Source organism: Scyliorhinus torazame, chromosome 9 (genome assembly GCF_047496885.1).
Source record: "Scyliorhinus torazame isolate Kashiwa2021f chromosome 9, sScyTor2.1, whole genome shotgun sequence".
In the NCBI taxonomy this organism is placed as follows: domain Eukaryota; kingdom Metazoa; phylum Chordata; class Chondrichthyes; order Carcharhiniformes; family Scyliorhinidae; genus Scyliorhinus; species Scyliorhinus torazame.
Window position 1 is genome coordinate 270,795,467 of NC_092715.1, and position 20,611 is coordinate 270,816,077.

General features: G+C 48.3%; 1 protein-coding gene across 8 annotated transcripts in view; it reads right to left on the bottom strand.

Moving 5' to 3' along the window:
• bnc2 (basonuclin zinc finger protein 2) overlaps positions 1 to 20,611 on the bottom strand; it is an 813,736-nt gene that overhangs the window by 182,316 nt on the left and 610,809 nt on the right. For all 8 annotated transcript variants that reach the window (XM_072517502.1, XM_072517504.1, XM_072517499.1 and 5 more), the window contains one exon: positions 8,887 to 10,829. In XM_072517502.1, coding sequence (XP_072373603.1) covers positions 8,887 to 10,829 — 1,943 coding nt within the window. The remainder of the gene's footprint in view (positions 1 to 8,886; positions 10,830 to 20,611) is intronic.

Below are 20,611 nucleotides of genomic sequence, written 5' to 3' on the forward strand. Positions count from 1 at the left end.
CTGATCCTCTGACAGTGCAGCTCTCCCTCAGTACTGACCCTCTGACAGTGCGGCACTCCCTCAGTACTGACCCTCTGACAGTGCAGCACTCCCTCAGCACTGACCCTCTGACAGAGCAGCACTCCCTCAGTACTGACCCTCTGACAGTGCGGCACTCCCTCAGCACTGACCCTCTGACAGTGCGGCACTCCCTCAGCACTGACCCTCTGACAGTGCAGCACTTCCTCAGTACTGACCATCTGACAGTGCAGCACTCCCTCAGTACTGACCCTCTGACAGTGCGGCACTCCCTCAGCACTGACCCTCTGACAGTGCAGCACTTCCTCAGTACTGACCATCTGACAGTGCGGCACTCCCTCAGTACTGACCCTCTGACAGTGCGGCACTCCCTCAGTACTGACCCTCTGACAGTGCGGCACTCCCGCAGTGCTGACCCTCTGACAGTGCGGCACTCCCTCAGTACTGACCCTCTGACAGTGCGGCACTCCCTCAGTACTGACCCTCTGACAGTGCGGCACTCCCGCAGTGCTGACCCTCTGACAGTGCGGCACTCCCGCAATGCTGACCCTCTGACAGGGGAACTCTATGCCAGCCTGGATTTTGTGCTCAAGTCCCTGGAGTCGGGTTTGAACCCATAACCTTCTGACCCCGAGCCATGAGCTCTCTCTAATGCATTACAACTGACACCTTGCTGTATTGTAGTGAACTGGGTCCTGAGCTATAAACTATATAAACTGGGGATTTCTGTGGTGTGGATTGCCCTGATAAATCTTGACAATCCTCGAAAAAAAGTGGACAAATTATTCCGTGTTGTGAGCTGAGATAAGTGAAAAGGCCTGGGGTCTGCAGGGCCTCACCGTGATAGAGACAGTGTACTGGGGCTGAGTGAATGATTAAGCAGGAAGGGAGGCCACAAAGGGGTGCGATAACCAAGAAACAGACAGTTTAACAAAACAACTGCACAAGTTACTTTTTGTTTTACATCTTCTGGAATTTTAAACAGTGTCTTAATTTTGGGCCCAGTCTTGATGTCAAAGCTGAGACTGGGCCGGATTGGAGGCCAGAGCCCAGAGTAATGAATGAATGAAATGAAAATCGCTTATTGTCACAAGTCGGCTTCAATGAAGTTACTGTGAAAAAACCCTAGTCACCACATTCCGGCGCCTGTTCGGGGAGGCTGGTACGGGGAATTGAACCGTGCTGCTGGCCTGGCTTGGTCTGCTTTTTAAAAGCCAGCGATTTAGCCCAGTGTGCTAAACTAGCCCCTCAGTAAGATTCTGCTCTGACCATTGCGGGAAGAGCACAGACTGGCAGGGGTGTTTGGCTGGAGTTGATGCTGCAGGGACGCGGGACTAAGAAGCAGTTTGTATGTGACAGGCTGTCCAGATTTTAATTATTGTATTAAATCAATTTTGTATTTCAGACAGGAGTTGGAATTCACATCTCCTCACTCTGTACACAGGAATACAACCGCAGGTGGAAAGTGAAGGGCAGAGGTCACAGTGACAAACAGAGCAGGTGGCTCAATACGCTGTCTGCATAAAATAAAATGAGTTTTGAAAGAACTGCTCCCCAAACCTGTTATATTTACGTATCTGTATCAATGTGTGTGGGTGTGTATGTGTGCCTGTGTGTGTGTGTGGGTGTGTATGTGTGCCTGTGTGTGTGCCTGTGTGTGTGTGCCTGTGTGTGTGTGTGGGTGTGTATGTGTGCCTGTGTGTGTGTGTGGGTGTGTATGTGTGCCTGTGTGTGTGTGTGTGTGTGTGTGTGGGGGGGGGGTGTGCCTGTGTGTGTGTGGGTGTGTATGTGTGCGTGTGTGTGGGTGTGTATGTGTGGGTGTGTATGTGTGCCTGTGGGTATGTATGTGTGCCTGTGTGTGGGTGCGTTTGTGTGGGTGTGTATGTGTGCCTGTGTGTGTGCGTGCGTGTGGGTGTGTATGTGGGCCTGTGTGTGGGTGTCTCTGTGCCTGTTTGTGGGTGTGTATGTGTGCCTGTGTGTGTGTGCGTGCATGTGGGTGGGGGCCTGCGTGTGGGCGTGCATGTGTGTGTCCGTGTATGTGTGCCTGTGTGTGGATGTCTCTGTGCCTGTGTGTGGGTGTGTATGTGGGCCTGTGTATGGGTGTGTATGCGCGCCTCTGTGCGCCAAGTCAGGACGCATGTGGCAATTGGTGTGTGTCATTGTGTATGTACTGTACATGCCTACAAGTGTGTGCAGTTCAGCTGGTGTGTGTGTGTCTGCATGTGTCTGTCTGTGGAAGTAGGTGACAGAATGTGTGTCAGTGTGTCCACACACGTGTGCTTGACGGTGTCTGAATGTGTGTGTATTTTGGTGTGTCAGTATGAGACTGCGTGTGTTGGAATCTGCGTGTTGTATCAGTGTCAGTGTGTGTTGATGGTCATGTGTGTGTGTGTGTGTGTGTGTTGTGTATGTCTGTGTATGTGTGTCAGTTGGTGTACTGTGATGAGATACATGGATGAGGAGGGGGTGTATTGTGATGTGGTACACGGAGGAGGAGGGGGTGTATTGTGATGTGGTACACATGGAGGAGGGGGTGTATTGTGATGTGGTACACGGTGGAGGGGGTGTATTGTGATGTGGTACATGGAGGAGGAGGAGAGGTATTGTGATGTGGTACACGGTGGAGGAGGGGGTGTATTGTGATGTGGTACACGGTGGAGGAGGGGGTGTATTGTGATGTGGTACATGGAGGAGGAGGAGAGGTATTGTGATGAGGTACACGGTGGAGGAGGGGGTGTATTGTGATGTGGTACACGGTGGAGGAGGGGGTGTATTGTGATGTGGTACACGGATGAGGAGGAGATGTATCGTGACGTGGTACACGGTGGAGGGGGTGTATTGTGATGTGGTACACGAAGGAGGAGGTGGTGTATTGTGATGTGGTACACAGTGGAGGAGGGGGTGTATTGTGATGTGGTACACGGAGGAGGAGGGGGTGTATTGTGATGTGGTACACGGTGGAGGAGGGGGGTGTATTGTGATGTGGTACACGGAGGAGGAGGGGGTGTATTGTGATGTGGTACAAAGTGCAGGGGGTGTATTGTGATGTGGTACACGGATGAGGAGGAGATGTATTGTGATGTGGTACACGGAGGAGGGGGTGTATTGTGATGTGGTACACGGTGGAGGGGGTGTATTGTGATGTGGTACATGAAGGAGGAGGGGGTGTATTGTGATGTGGTACATGGAGGAGGAGAGGTATTGTGATGTGGTACACGGAGGAGGAGGGGGTGTATTGTGATGTGGTACATGGAGGAGGGGGTGTATTGTGATGTGGTACACGGAGGAGGAGGGGGTGTATTGTGATGTGGTACACGGTGGAGGAGGGGGTGTATTGTGATGTGGTACATGGAGGAGGAGGGGTGTATTGTGATGCGGTACACGAAGGAGGAGGGGGTGTATTGTGATGTGGTACACGGAGGAGGAGGGGGTGTATTGTGATGTGGTACACGGTGGAGGAGGGGGTGTATTGTGATATGGTACACGGAGGAGGAGGGAGTGTATTGTGATGTGGTACATGGAGGAGGAGGGGTGTATTGTGATGAGGTACACGGAGGAGGAGGGGGTGTATTGTGATGTGGTACATGGAGGAGGAGGAGAGGTATTGTGATGTGGTACATGGAGGAGGAGGGGGTGTATTGTCATGTGGTACACGGAGGAGGAGAGGTATTGTGATGTGGTACACGGAGGAGGAGGGGTGTATTGTGATGCGGTACACGAAGGAGGAGGGGGTGTATTGTGATGTGGTACACGGTGGAGGAGGGGGTGTATTGTGATGTGGTACACGGAGGAGGAGGGGTGTATTGTGATGCGGTACATGAAGGAGGAGGGGGTGTATTGTGATGAGGTACACGGAGGAGGGGGGGGGTATTGTGATGTGGTACACAGAGGAGGAGGGGGTGTATTGTGATGTGGTGCACGGAGGAGGAGGGGGTGTATTGTGATGTGGTACACGGTGGAGGGGGTGTATTGTGATGTGGTACATGGAGGAGGAGGGGTGTATTGTGATGCGGTACACGAAGGAGGAGGGGGTGTATTGTGATGAGGTACACAGAGGAGGGGGGGGTATTGTGATGTGGTACACGGTGGAGGGGGTGTATTGTGATGAGGTACACGGAGGAGGAGGGGGTGTATTGTGATGTGGTACATGGAGGAGGAGGGGCTGTATTGTGATGAGGTACACGGGGGAGGAGGGGGTGTATTGTGATGAGGTACACGGTGGAGGAGGAGATGTATTGTGATGTGGTACACGGTGGAGGAGGGGGTGTATTGTGATGAGGTACACGGAGGAGGAGGGGGAGAATTGTGATGAGGTACACGGAGGAGGAGGGGGTGTATTGTGATGAGGTACACAGAGGAGGAGGGGGTGTATTGTGGTGAGGTACACGGAGGAGGAGGGGGTGTATTGTGATGAGGTACACGGAGGAGGAGGGGTGTATTGTGATGAGGTACACGGAGGAGGGGGTGTATTGTGATGTGGTACACGGTGGAGGAGGGGGTGTATTGTGATGTGGTACACGAAGGAGGAGGGGGTGTATTGTGATATGGTACACGGAGGAGGAGGAGGGGCTGTATTGTGATGAGGTACACGGGGGGGGGAGGGTGTGTATTGTGATGAGGTACACGGAGGAGGAGGGGGTGTATTGTGATGAGGTACACGGAGGAGGAGGGGGTGTATTGTGATGTGGTACACGGAGGAGGAGGGGGTGTATTGTTATGTGGTACACGAAGGAGGAGGGGGTGTATTGTGATATGGTACACGGAGGAGGAGGAGATGTATTGTGATGTGGTACACAGAGGAGGAGATGTATTGTGATGTGGTACACGGTGGAGGAGGGGGTGTATTGTGATGTGGTACACGGTGGAGGAGGGGGTGTATTGTGATGTGGTACACGGTGGAGGAGGGGGTGTATTGTGATGTGGTACACGGTGGAGGAGGGGGTGTATTGTTATGTGGTACATGGAGGAGGAGGGGGTGTATTGTGATGTGGTACACGGTGAAGGAGGGGGTGTATTGTGATGTGGTACACGGTGGAGGAGGGGGTGTATTGTGATGTGGTACACGGAGGAGGAGGGGGTGTATTGTGATGAGGTACACGGAGGAGGAGGGGGTGTATTGTGGAGAGGATGCAGAATTTCACAAAATCCAAAAGTTCAAAGCTATGGGTGTCCAAGATGCTTTTGATGTACAAGTGGGATTTACTTCAGTGTTTTCTACTGCAGTCAATAATGTGTGACTGATCAAATGGCAAATGACCAGAGGTCACCTGATCAATCTACCAGGAAAACAAGTGGGAGGGAGAGTTGGGAGAGGGTTTGGAGGAGGGGTTCTGGTGTGAGGTGCTCCGGAGGGTGAACGCCTCCACCTCGTGTGGGAGGTTGGGGTTGATACAGCTGAAGGTGGTGTATAGAGCACACCTCACAAGGGCGAGGATGAGCCGGCTGTGAGGGGGTGGAAGATGTGCGTGGATTTTGAGGGGGGGGGGCACAAACCACGTTCATATGTTTTGGTCCTGTCCAAAGCTGGAGGATTACTGGAAGGAGGTGTTTAGGGTAATCTCTAAAGTGGTGCACGTGAAACTGGACGCAGGCCCTCGGGAGGCCATATCTGGGGTGTCGGACCAGCCGGGATTGGAAACGGGCGGAGGCAGATGTTGTAGCCTTCGCCTCGTTGATCGCCCGAAGGCGGATCCTGATGGGTTGGAGAGCAACCTCTCCACCCTGTGCCCTGGCGTGGCGGGGGGACTTGCTGGAATTCTTGATGCTTGAAAAGGTTAAGTTTGAACTGAGGGGAAGGATGGAGAGATTCTACAATTCATGGGCATTATTCATTCTGCACTTTGAAGAATTGGATAACATTGAACATTAGTGGGAGGTGTTGGGGGAAGGGGGCGGTGTGTGTTAATGGTGACTATGGGTGATTCCTGATTCCTTTTTGTTATTTGTTTGTGTTAACATGCGGGCTAATGTTTTGGGGTTGGTGGGAGGATGGGATCATTGATATGGGGATTGACATTATATTCATTGCTGCTTATTGTTGGTGGGTGCAAATTTGGGAGAAAATATGAAAAGGAGAATAAAAATATATTTTTTAAAGTCTTCCAGGAAAACATCAAGTGTGATCGCTAGCTGGGTAGCTCTCTGACCTCCGACATTGGGATTAGAGGAAGTACAATTTGTCTTGTGCTTGTTTGCTCCACAGCCTCACAAATGTCCTCTCCAATGGTTGCTCTCGCCCGAACAACACTAGCGAAGAAATGCTGGCCTGAGCAGTGACATCACAAGAAGATGGTTTTATGTCTCAATGGGTGTATTTTTGCGACGGTTGCTTTAGGATTTTCTAGGTCCTAAATTGCTTAACGCAGGTTACACCCGAGCATTAACCATTGTGTTTTTATATTGACTAAATAAACAAATGATCATTCTGGGACCTCAATTGTGTGCTCACCGTTTAGCTTTGTGTTGTGAAATTTATATCTTTGTCTTTAATTCTATGCAGGTGGAAGGCACTAACTGGAGTTTCACTTGAACAGATATAAAGAGACACTGACTGAAACTCTGGTCTGGGTTGAGTTAGGAGGCGTATGCTTGTCATGTTTCAGTCTGTGAATAAATGTTCCATTGAGTAAAGATTGGCTCAAGTGCTATCCTTCATCAATTGGCTTTCAGGAATGGAACGTATGTGCCTAAGATAGTTATATTTAGGGTGAGTTGAGGTTCCCGGATCTTTAATGCAAGTCCCCACGGCCTCTAAAAGGTATTTTCACTTTTTAGCAAACAAACCGTTTTAAACACGAAGTTTCAGATTAAGGGCAAAGTCACAGAAACTCTTTTTGCCTGAGTTCCCCCAATGATGAATCTGCAACCAACAATACAACCCCCCCCCTCCTCATCTCCGGTTTATAATCATGCTGCCATTGGCAGCAGTGCCTCTGCCTGCCCAAGGCCTGAACTATGGAATTCCCTCCCTAAAATTCTGTCATTCCCAACTCCCTTTTACGAAGCCCCTCTTAATCCAGATTTGTGATCAGCTGTCCCAATGTTCCGTGATGCAGTTTGATGTCAAGTTTGTTTGATACCCACTGCTGTGAAGGTTTGATACCTTGGGGCACCTTACCGTGTTTCAGATGCTACACAAGTGCAGATGTTGTTGCCAATGTCTCTTAAAGCCAGTATCGTAGAGATGTCCAAAGAGTTCTTGGGTGATTTGCTGTCTAAAGTTTCCTCTCCCCTCCCTGAGGAAACCTGCTGGGTCTTTTCCTGACATTGTCCCATTTTTACACAATGGAGATCAACGGAGATCAGTAACTCCATCCATACCCCACCAGTGTCTCGTACATCACACGTGGTGTCTCACTGGCTCCCCCACTTTCAATCTGATGGTACAGTGCTTCAGTAATTTATGTAATACTGGACTAAAAATTTACAGAAGCACGAGTTTAAATCCGTCTGGGCAGGTTGAGAATTGGAGTTCAGTTTATGTGGACAGTGAATCACAGGGAGGAGAATGCCCTCCGTTTGCGGGGAGGGGGTTAAGAATTCAGAGCAAGGAGGTACAGAATGCTAAAGTTAGAACTAAGCTGCTCAGGAGTAATGTCAGGAAGCACTTCTTCTCTCAAAAGATCATTGAAATCTGGGACTTTTTCTCCCAAAGAAACATTGAGGCTGGGGGTGAATTGGGGAAGGGGATTCAGGTTATAGAGCCACGGTGGGTCAACGGGGTGGAGGTACAGATCAGTTATGATCTACCTAAATGGCAGAAGAGGCTTGAGGGGCTGAATTGCCTACTGCTGTCTAAATTGGTACTGGAGGGACAAGTATGATGTTGGAATCAGGACTGCCAATGGAAAACTGAAAGCAGCAGAACGACATGGAAGGTTCAGTGATGAATCTGGAGCACTGATTGGACGTGTCAAGTGTTGGTTTTCCCGGTCGCATTTTAACCAGATTTGTGATAGGAGATGAAGAGCTACTCTAATATGTTTGTTAATGAAAATTTTTATTTTATTCTTCAAATTTAATCTCACTCTGCAGTTATTTTGCTTCTTGTTCAATCTCCGTCACGCAGCAAGAGGGTCAACAACTGAGCAGATTCTGGTCCTCTGTTGTTTGTCCTGAGGGAGGGGCGACATCCAGCCGTTCTGTGGATAACTGGCAACGTCAGTCCTATTGTCAGCGAATCTCTTTCCCTTTCACCCTGTCACAGACATTCCTCTTGGATTTTTTTTGTGTCCCCTCCCCCCTCGCTGAACTTGTTAATAAATTCTGAATTCTCCGTGTGTGTACCCGAACAGGCGTCGGAATGTGACGACTAGGGGCTTTTCACAATAACTCCCTTGCAGTGTTAATGTAAGCCTACTTGTGACAATAAAGATTTTTTTTTAAATAAACTGTTAAACCTCAAACTTGTTGCAGTTCTGACGAGTGTCACCAACCCCAAACATTTCTCTCTCCCCGGATGCTGCCTGACCCGTTCAGTATTTTCCAGCATTTCCCATTTTTATTTTGGACTTTCGGCATTCCCAGTATTTACATTAGCTGTTGTGCTGTGCGCTGACACACCCGCCACTGTTTGATAAAGCGTCTCAATGACATGGCAGATGCCAAGACAAATGTGTTCTCTATCATTTCACAGGGAAGTAGATCAAAGAACTTCACCACAGGTCTGCATCGCATAAAACAGTTTCCTTCTCAGTGGTTTTTTAACACATTATATTTAACTCTACAATTAACTTACAAGAAAACAAGTAAAAACTGATAAAAACAAAAATCTGAAAGAAAACACTTAATTTTTAAATAATTGGCATTCAGCTAAAGAGCAAAGATAAAATCAAACATATCAACAATATATCAGACAAATGAAAATACCTGTCTCTACTCCTGCGGGATGGAAACGCTGCATTGCAACCTTCTACTGTGCAAACATGCATCTCCTTCAGGTGAACATTCTTGTAGTGTAACTTCACGCTGTACGAACTTTTAAAGCTCTTTTTGCAGACGTAACAGATCTTAGGATCAGCGCTGGAATAGAGTTCACTCTCTGGTGAGTATTTATGGGGATTGCTGTATCCCATTGATGGAGAAAAGCCTTCTTGTAGGGCAACGATGCTCCCTCCTCCACCATTGTACAACCCATATGGGCTGATACTGTAAAACATGTCATAGGTTGGGTCAGTGAACTCTTCCTTTATTTTAATGGTCTGTGGATGAGGGGAAATAGAGTCATTGTCTTCAAGTTTGCTGCTTGACATCTCCTCCTTATCAAAAACCTCTCGGTGCACCTGCTCATCATTTTCTGTGGGATTGTCGCATATTTTAGACTCGGAACCTTCAGATTCATCTTCAAAGTCTGGGTCATGCTCTTGCTCCTCAGAAGTGATGCTACCCATTTGCTTATCCTCAAACCCACCAAGGCCTATCTCCTCATCTGCTTTCCTGCCGCTATGCATGTGGATGGTGGGACTCATTTCTTTGTGACAACTGACATTATCCATTTCCTCATCGTGGATGCCCTCATTGACATGATTCTCACTGACCTGATCATCTTCGTCAAACTCATCAGTCGTGTCAATCACTTCCTTCTCAATCTTAACGGGCATGCTTGATTTGCGGGATTTTTTCTTGGGGGCGAGGTCAGCTGCCAGCTCCTGGGCCATGGATGGGTGCGGCTCAGGGATACAAGGCTGATCAAGCGAGGGCACTATAGGGCTGGTGGGGAGTGATGTTGGAGGGCTCACCATTTCCCCGGGTGTCAACAGATTCCTGTAAAACGGAGGGACGGATTCTACAGTCTTTAGCGGAGGGAACACCAGTGGGCTCTGAAGAACTGGGTCAACTGACGAAGAGTTGAAGCTCAGGGATGGTCGCCTGGGAGACGTTAGGTTTAAACTTGATTTGATGCTGGATATGACTGGGGTGGCAGCTCCAGATGTACCTCGGATGAGGTCCTTGTCTCTATTGTTTCTCAGCATTGGCATGTGCAGACGAGGATTGGGATTGGCACTGTGACGATTGCGACTTCTCAGGGAACTGAAAACCATATTACAGCCTTCGATCGTGCACCTGTGCTTAATCTTCAGATGCACAGCGTTGTAGTGGATCTTGAGGGTACCTTTGTCATAGAAAGTCTTACCACAGGCATTGCAGACCACTCGGCCCTTTCTAGGGGTCAGTCCAATTCTTTTCATCCTCTGGATTTTTGAACTCAGAAGGCTAATTTTCGAATGGTCAGTCTTGACCATGTGGTTTGCAGGAGCGGTCGGAGAGTGGATGGGGGACAAGCGGTTCTGCTCGGTTTTGGGTTCAATGTTGATGATGCTGCTGAGGGCGTTCCTGCTGCTCCCTTGGTCGCTCCGAAAAGGTGAAACAGACACTTCGGACTCACTGCTCTCCACATGCTCGTTCTGGATGGGAAGGTTGGGTTCTCTCAATCTCAGGCTCTGCTCCAGCATGACCCCATTGGGGGGGAGGCCGAGTAAAGGAGCAGAAACGGGATTTATGTACTGGAATGGAAGTAGGAATGCCAGACTATTGGGGATGTTTTCAAAGTGATGAATACTGGAAGGGTTGCTGTTCTCGAGGTGAGCCAAGATGCTCGGGCTCCGAGTCCGATTGTTGCTTTCTATAAAAGTCCTGATGTCGGAGTCTGCTTTTGAAGTCGGCACAGCTACAGCCTGCCCCTCTTTCTCTTGAATGGCCATCAGCTCCACGATAGATTTGGTTTCTCCGAACCTCAGAAACTGCTGGAGGGTAATGATTTCCTCTTCCCGGGACATGATTGCCCACCGGTCCAGCACCTTGCCCACAGCATCCTTCAGACCACATCAAACAAACAACAAAGACAAACACAAAAAAAAACTTATTGATTCCGCATAATTACAGCAGTCTTATTGCGAAGGTGCTACAAACTGTCCTACTGATGCAGCAAAAGGCCCAGGAGCAACATGCAAAGATTGTTAATCCCATTCGACCCACAGAGCTAACTTTCGTGCCATGCAGATGTGGTAATTAGGTTCACGATTAGTGAAACAGACAGAGTTTAATAACATCAAAGCAAACACAGTGAAAACCTTTGGGACTCCAACCTAAGATTCTGCTATTACAAAGACAATGATCTGTTTTATGCAGATGTTCAGTATACACTGTTTATTAATATGGGAACGCTTGCTGGGCAGATTGAGACCAAATCAAGAAGCTTCACTAGAACCCTTACAAATATGAAGACAGAGGGGGAACAATTCTGACAAACAGGTTTTTCTCATCCCTGTACATAAGAATGAGTGAAGCAAAGATTGATAACATGGGCACAATAAAAAATATTAACTGGTTCAATAAAATGTGTCACATTAAATGTCCCTGGTAACAGAACAAACAAAAGTAACAAAGGCTCCAGATATCTCCTTCCAAATAGATGGAAGCTTTCATGTCCCAAGATAGGTGTCACATTCCGAAAAGCACTGGGTGAATTAGAGGCGGTTTTCAAAAGCTGTTATGATCAGTGTAACCCTGAATAGGTCACAAATAACTCTGGCTCCAGTTAGAAACAGCTCTGAACTTCAGTTGCCAACAAAACTGCTTAAAAAATATTAAAAAGCTGACTATTCCAATATGCACAGTCATATTCTTTTTATCAGCACATTTTTTACAAATGGAAAAAAGGGAGAATGATCTGGTTGCAATGCTCACTGGAGTCTTTGTTCTGATATATCCATTAAAAAACCTTCCACAGTTTTCATATTAGTGTGTTAGGCTTCACGTGTTTCCACATATTGATGTTGTACTTTTTTTATTCTGGACAAATATTAACATATTAATGATATTGGTCTAGCATTTCAGAAAAAACATTTTTTTTAAAAGCACCAAATAGTAAAGACGGAAAGAGCGAAAAACATGTCAGTGCAACGGGAATATATAATCTCGAGTGAATCATTCTTTATAAATCTGGGTTTGAATTTCTTACTCGTGGCCGATTTCCCATTGTCATCTATTTCAGCGTTCCCCGGGAAGGGCAAGTTTGCTTTTTGATGGTGGAGGGAATAAACTCGGAAAATGTTGATCAATTAGGGTCCAACACTTAGTTGAAAGCTCATTCCTAATAAACTCTGATCTTCCAGAGTCCCCCTTGCATTAGATCAATAATGATAGGTATGTACCCACTAATATTTTCTCGGGATAATGTGATGTCTGTCAGGAATTTTATTGATTCATTAACAGTTACATGAAGGATAGCAAAACTAGTATAGCATCCGATTAAAGCCAAGAGATCTTAAAAAAAACCCACAATAACTAACAAGTTAACCATGCCCCTTCTTATGTCAGACACCACTTACCCGCTTTATTCAATTCACTCTTCGAACAATTTACACAGTGGATGAAACATTCCAGGTGGAACAGACGGACACTGACCCCTTTAATCTGACAATCTAACTCACTTGGGGCACAAGTTAATGGGAATAACAGAATCGATTTTGGGTGGGTTTATCGGGGTGTTTCCCGGTCCTACCAGCGCAGAGAGCAGCACGGTAGCATTGTGGATAGTACAATTGCTTCACAGCTCCAGGGTCCCAGGTTCGATTCCGGCTTGGGTCACTGTCTGTGCAGAGTCTGCACATCCTCCCCGTGTGCGCATGGGTTTCCTCCGGTTGCTCCGGTTTCCTCCCACAGTCCAAAGATGTGCAGGTTAGGTGGATTGGCCATGATAAATTGCCCTTAGTGTGGGTGGGGTTACTGGGTTATGGGGATAGGGTGGGGAGGTGTTGACCTTAGGTAGGGTGCTCTTTCCAAGAGCCGGTACAGACTCGATGGGCCGAATGGCCTCCTTCTGCACTGTAAATTCCATGATAATCTATGACTATTAAACGGAACTCTGCTTCTTTTTCAGGCTTTGCGTGGAGTGCCTTTAAGGCCGTACTTACACTAATTCCCTGCGCTAGCGAGCTCAACTTCCAGTGCAGGAAGAGATCAGAGCGCCATTTTTAAACGGTGCCCCATTCTCTTGACTAGCCCCCCAACGCACCAACATGCCAATTAGGGGTTTCTCAAGACCCCCCCCCCCCCGATAAGTGCAGAGCACCCCTAGGCCAATCCTTGCCAGCCTGGCAGTGCCATCTGGGTGCCCTGGCATTGCCGGGGTGCTAGACTGACAGTGCCACAGTGCCCAGGTGGCATCAGGAGTGCCAGGGCACCACCCTTCCCGGGGCGCGACCACCCGGGGGCATATGATCGCCTGAGAGGACCCCCCCCCCCCCCACTGCTCACTTGTATATGCAAAATCTGGCTCATGTCCAGTGAGGGAGTGGTCCAGATCGCGACGCCCCGTCAGATCTCGCAAGGCGTAACAAGCATAGTGAATCTCGTGAGGGGCCTCTCACGAGATTTTCCGGCCTTGTCACATCGCGAGTCGGGTGCGGCGAGGCCATTAGATGGCGCACTTGGAAACAAGGTTTGCAGAATGTGAAAGCCTTAGCCAAACAATAGCAATAGGAGGAGGCCATTCAGCCCCTTAACCAGTTCTGTCACTTGATTTGATCATCATGGCTGGTCTGTATTTTATCTCCATTTGCAGTAGTTGGTTCCGTAACAGTCCTACCAACAAAATTCCATCAGAAACATAATGCACACGTTTGCTGAGGCAGTGTCATTTCAATAGACAGGCGGACTTGAACTTATTTCATGCTTTTCATGAGGGTAGCATGGTGGTTAGCACTGCTGCCTCACTGCGCCAGGGACCCGAGTTCAATTCTGACTTTGGTTGGCTGACTGTGCGGAGTCTGCACGTTCTCCCCGTGTGTGCGTGGGTTTCCTCCGGGTGCTCAGGTTTCCTCCCATAGTCCAAAGATGTGCCGTTAGGTGGATTGGCCGTGCTAAATTGCCCTTAGTGTCCAAAGGTATGCAGGTTAGGTAGGGTTACAGGGACAGGGCGGGGGAGTGGGTCTGGGTAGGGTGCTCTATCGGAGGGTTGGTGCAGACTCGCTGGGCTGAATGGCCTTCTTCTCCACTGTAGGGAATCTAATATAACTATAATATTATATTTGATTTAATCTATTTTCTGCTTTGAGCAGATAGCAATAGCTCTTCCCATTTCTGCACCTCTTTTGCCCTCTTTACAGTGTTCACCATGGCTCAGTTCGTCATGGAGATAAAGGATTGTGAGTTCAAGTCCAACTCGAGGACTTGAGCACGGTAGTCCAGGCTGACGATTCATCACAGTACTGAAGGAGTGCTGCACTGCTATACAAGCCATCTTTCAGAGGAGATATTAAACTGAGGACATGTTTGTCCGCTCAGCGAGCAGAGAAAGTATAAACTCCATACAGACAGTCACTCGAGGCCGGAATTGGTCCCTGGCGCTGTGAGGCAGCAGTGCTAACCACAGTGCCACCGCGCTGCCCTAAAAGTTAAAATCAACCCAGATTTAATTTTGGTTTTCTTTTCTCTTCCCTCGATCGGAATGCTTCATTCCATGAACTGTACGAATGGAATTGGGAAATAAAGCAGATTTTGTCAGGTATCCAATCTGCTCACCTGCAAACTTGAGAGTCTGCATTGTGTTGCCCACACTCCAGCATTGTCCTGGAGTGTCCAGGGATTAACGACTAACTCAGGAGAGAATTCAAAGGGCCACTGTGAAAAAAATGTGGCATTGAAAAAAATAATGAGGGCATCTGTTCATTAATTATGAAATTATTGAATATGAGATAACCCGTAATTGTCGAATTGCCAGCCAAGAATTGGCCAATCAGCTGAGAAGCCATTGGTCTGCTTCCCAATTGCCTACAAGAAGGGGTGTGGTCACCCCAATTATGGACATGCTGAGCAACCAATGGCAGACGTATAGGGGCGTGGCAGCTAGAGATCATGTGACAACACCTCCCGAATGATGCCCAGAAAGAATTGGCAATCCTACCCTATGGGGGATGGGATGGGAAGGAATGAAAAAGAAGAAATTATACCTTTCCCCCCCCTATAATCAAGGAGTTTACCTGTGTGATAAATAACGCAGGAAATAAGGGTGAGGTACAGATGGGTGTCATCAGTGTACATAAGAAACATTAGGTTTTTGAATGACGTCGCCAAGGGGCAGCATGTAGATAAGAAACAGGAGTGGTTTCAGATAGATCCATGGTGTGGTGCAGCAGGAAAGCGGGTGTTTCTCTGGCTACACTTCGATAGATATGAATGAAGACCAGCTGAGTGCAGTCCCACCCAGCTGGGTGATGGAGGGGGATGGGGAACCCCAACATGTCAAAGACAGCGGCCAGGTCGAGTCAGGGGAGGAGAGATGTTTCACCTTTGTCACAGTGACACAGAATGTAACTTGTGACTTTACTAAGAGCCAGTTTGTTATTGTGGCAAAAATGTGATTGGAAGGATTCAAATGTGGTTTTCTGGGAAAGATGGGCACAGGTTGAGAGATTCCAGGCGTTTTGGACTGGAAATTGAGGGCAGAAATGAGGCAGGGTTCAAGGGTTGGTTTGGACACTACTGCTAGGTTTTCTCTTAACCTTCTCTGCTTTCAGGAAAACAACTTTCAATATTATCAGGGTGGCACAGTGGTTAGCACTGCTGCCTCACAGCGCCAGGGACTCGGGTTCAATTCTGGCCCTGGGTGACTGTGTGGAGTTTGCACGTTCTCCCAGTGTCTGCGTGGGTTTCCTCCGGGTGCTCCGGTTTCTTCACACAGTCCAAAAGGTGTGCAGGTTAGGTGGACTGGCCATGATAAATTGCCCCTCGGTGTCCAAAGATCTGTAGGTTAGGTGGGGTGTGTTATGTGATGTAATTTGGAATAACACAAGCTGCCACTTGATGCAGTTTTGAGCAAAAGATGCTCCAGACTTTGAAGTGAGTTCAATGTGTTTTATTGAATGATTAGCACAGTTCTCAATGAGTTCGACTCTCTGCTAATCTAAATGTAGTAACTCAGTCTAACTGAACCAGCCTTGCTCTAAGCCATGTGCTGGGGTGTGATGCTGAGGATACACCCTGTCTCACTCTGTAGATGTTGGTCTGTGGAAAGAGGCGGGGTGTGAGTGCCTCGTCCCTTTTATAGTGAGATCCCACCCCTGAGTGTCCTGACTGCTCATTGGTTGTGTCCTATTCTGTGTGTTCATTAGCTCCATGTTTGCATATCATGACAGGGTGACAGGGATACAGCAGGGGAGTGGACCTAGGTAGGGTGGTCTTTTGAAAGGTTGGTGCAGACTTGATGGGCTGAATGGCCTCCTTCTGCACTGTAGGGATTCTATGATTGTAATGGTTGCATTTTTACAGAAACGTGCTATGAATCATTGATGGTAGGAATTTGATTGTTGGTCGGGGGGGAAATGGGACAAAGTTACCTTTGATCTCGAGGCATTTCCCTCCCATCTAAATACATACAGCATTTCCAAACTGCCTTGAAGGATACTCATTTGGACGCGGTGCATCAACCTGAGGTCTGGTTTAACACAGAGCTGCAAGCCAAGATCACAGGCGTGCTCCAGCTTGTTGCGATTATCCACCAGCCCATGTGCTGCTCTGAAGCTGGTGAGAACTGACGCCACAGAAAGGCGGACATAAATCTCCGAAAGACCATGCTCCTCCGAGGGCCGGTGTCCACACCATCCAATAATATTCGGATGGCTCACAATCGAAAACTGCTTTCAATTTCTGCACATTGTTCTCAGAAACTCATCCTGAAGTAATTTCCTGCTGGTATTTCGAAGCACAGAGCAGCTTTGGAATGTACTGATCCCATCCTATTCAACACTAACAGACACATAAATAAACAGAGCGGGGGCGAGATTACAGTAAATAGATTGATGTGTGTGTCTTGCATTCTTAGCCTGCACTGCATTCATTTTAAGGAGCTAACATTAATGGTTCCAATTCTTCAGGTTAGGGGTCAGGTTTTGGTTAAGTTATAGATCTGAAATGTTTTCGCAGTGTCGTATAGTTTGGGCATAGGTCACGAATATATACATCCAGATATACAGAGCCGTCTATTTTCTTAATGGACAAGTTACTTGCAGGCTGAAGACTGGGATTTGCTACTACATGGAGCAGTTAAGTGTTAATGCCTTTCAGGAAAAGCGAGATAAAGAAATGAGGGAAAAAAGGAACAGAAGGAGATGTTGATGGGGTGAGATGGAGTAGGATGTGGGGAGCGCCGTGTGATGTGTAAATACCTGCATGGAGCTTTTGGTATTAAATAGCTTGTTTCTGGAGCTGCTCTAAGTATTATTGTGGTGCAGCTGGGTTTTAAGGTATCTTGAACATTATTCCCACAGCGCGCGGTCGGTTCCTGGATTCTGCAAAGGAAGAATGGGATTCAATGGGAAGTGTGTGATCGCTCCCGACAGGCATTCAATGTCTGGTAGGATTTGCTGCCAAAAATATTTCCAGGAAAGTAACTGAAGAATTAAGACAAAGGAGTTTTCTCTTCTGTAGCTGATCACCAATCCCCTAGATCGCTCTTCGAGATAACCAATTATTTGAATTCCCACAAGGTGATGCCACATTTAGCCCTGCAGTTGGGAAGGTGGATGGTCCGGAGTGAAGACAGTAGCAATGTCACCAGCCAGCGGCCAACATGAAGGGTGTTTCTGGGAAAACGGGGAACAGCTCGATGTTGGAGCATTCGGAACAATGTGGGGGTTATTCAACCGTAGAGTTTCTGATAACTTGCATTTACCAGACATTGTGAGCCTTGCACTTATATAGCCTCTTTCACATTGTCAGTGCATCATAAGACATCTTTCAGCCGATACAGCACTTTTTATTTGAAGTGCGGTCACTGATGTAATGTAGGAAACGCAGCGGTCAATTTATGCAAAGCAAGATCCCCCAAAGGAACCACCAAATAAGTGAAACAATCATGGGCTGGATTCTCCGAATCTGCGGCTATGAACGTAGGATCAGTCTGGTCATACAGCCTAAAACGTCGGCGTCGCCCCCGCACCGCATAAGCCTGCCAACACGGACGCAGAATGGCCGGGAACATGGCTGCGCATGCGCACTGCTACGGCTGCGCCGTACAACATGGCGTCAGCCACACGCGGACCCTGCCAGCCATAAACTGCCCCCCTGTAACCCCCTCACCGGCCCCAGTCCCCCCCAACCCCCAGCACGCGAGGTCCCCGAAAGTTGTGAGGCCATGCGCCCCATACCGTCGGGGACTTGGCCCATCGGGGGTGGAGCATCTGGGGAGGGTCTCAGGTGACTTCCTGAGGCCATCCTGACGGCTTGGGGCATACTCCTCGAGTTTGCCCTTCTTGAGGGGGCGGAGCATCGGACAAACGGCGCCGCGTAAAAACGCATTTCCAGCGTGAAGACGGATTCTGGGGCTGATCCCCAAACCCGATTCCGGCGTCGCCGATCGGAAAATCCAGCCCAATGTTTTCCCCTCGGTGCTGAATTTCACCACCTTTATAATCCCCTTGTGGCCACTAAGCAGATTCCAATCCGTGTTCCACGCCACGCAAATCTATGCATGCCGTGGCTCAGGCTATTCCCGGGAATGCCGCTATTGGGCTGCCCCCTTGAGAGGGCGGCCCAATAGGGAGGGTCCTGTGGCCGGCAGCCCTTCCCCCCCCCCCCTCCCGCACCGCAAATTGACCCCCCCGACCCTCCCCCCCACACGCCGTACAGCAGCCCACCACCTGGGTGCTCCCCCCACCCCTAAGAATGGAGCTGACATGACCGGCCCCCTCCCTCAGGGACCCCTGTATTAGGGGGACCCTTCCAGGGACCCCCTGCTTAAAGGAACCCCCTCCGCAGACCACCCCCCAAAACGGCACCGCTGTCTGGAAGTTAGAGAGCAGTCCAGACAGAGGCAGTGGAAAGCATTATAGCTGTAACACTCACCTTCCAGCTCCACATCGCCATTCCTCGGAGGAGAGAAGCTGTGTTTGCGCCTGGTCCTCACAGATCCACCATCTGCAGGCTATTCATAGCTTTCGGGTGGTGGTCTGTGATTGACAGCTTGTAAAAACCACCTGCAGCTTTGATTCATTCAAGCTTCAATGTTTGTAAACGTTGACCACATCAAAGGGAGGTAAGTGCAATGAAATCACACGCTTGAATGATTGGAATGCACTTACATCTCTTTGATATGGTCAATGTTTCACCACTTAGGCCACTGAAGTGTGAAGCGTGTTCGGATTGGTGCCCGGTTTCCCCCCCAAGCCTGATTCTCCATCCCATCGAGGAACGCATTATGGGCATCCCAGGACGGAAAATCCCATCCTTATGAGATTGTCATTGAGACGGGAATGTTGGCCAGGACACTAGGAGAACCCCCTGCTCTTTTTCTGAAGAATGGCGTGAGATATTTTCTATCCATTTGAGAAGGCAGACACGGCCTCAGTTTAATGTCCCTCCAATTGTGTAGCATTGCCTCAGCCCTGTACTGGATTGTCAGCGCTGGTTCTCTGAACCAATCCTGGAGCAGCAACTGAACCCACAACCTGTGAGCAAGAGGCAAGAGTGCTAGCCACAGGCACAAGCTGACACACAACTCGATACCCTTCCTGGAAACCGGATGAGTCCAGTTACACAGTGGTTTGTTCTTGAGGACTGGACTAATAATTTGGAGAAAAGACGCTTTGACAAAGAGTCATCGGACTCGAAACGTCAGCTCTTTTCTCTCCCTACAGACGCTGCCAGACCTGCTGAGATTTTCCAGCACTTTCTCTTTGGTTAAGAATCTGGAGATTTGACTTCAGCAGTTGGGGACTTTAAATTCAGTCAATTAAATAAAGCCGAATTGAAAATCTAGACTTAGCAATAGTGGCCATGAAGCTAGTAGATTGTCATAAAAACCCATCCAATTCATTCATGTCCATTACAGAAGGAAATTTGTTGTCTTTACCCGTCCTGGCCTATATGTGACTCCAGACCCACAGCATGGAGTTGACCCTTAAATGCCCTCTTCAATAGCTCAGCAAGCCACTCAGCTGTATTGAAGGTGGACAGTTCACCACCATCACCTTCTCAAGGGCAGTAAGCAGGCAACAGATAATGCCCACATCCGGTGAACGAATAAGAAGCATGACCAAGGCTTGTGAAAGTAAGAGAGGTGGTGAGGAATTGAGGGGGTAACAATAAACTGGCGCAAAGCTCAGCTTTTGAAAGTGTGTGAAGTGAAGGAAAGGCTGGGTTGATGTGTACTGACATCACTCTGCATAAAATTCGTACAGTTCACATAATCAAAGCGTTTAGGGTAATCAGACTCGCAAAGGCAGCCAATCAGACGCAGGAAAATATACACCAACCCCAGGAGTGAAGGGGATTCATACAAGAGGTAACAATGTTATTGCGACGATAAAAAGTCGCAGAAAATGCCCCCAAAAGCTTCCGTCCAGCATTGCATTCTTCAGCAACCTGGAGGATGATCTCGCTTCTCAGTGACTTGGGTTTTGTGGAGTCGTTCCTCCTTTGCACCAGGCTCTTCATTGTGAGAACATTGCAGAAACTGTGTACAGGAATTGGCAGGACTGATCTAATTTGCACCTACATTCTCTCGCTGTCATTAGAGGCACAACATCATTAAACACCAGCCCCTGCAATCTGGTCAACATCCACCCACTTGTATATTCTTACTTAAATTGCTTCT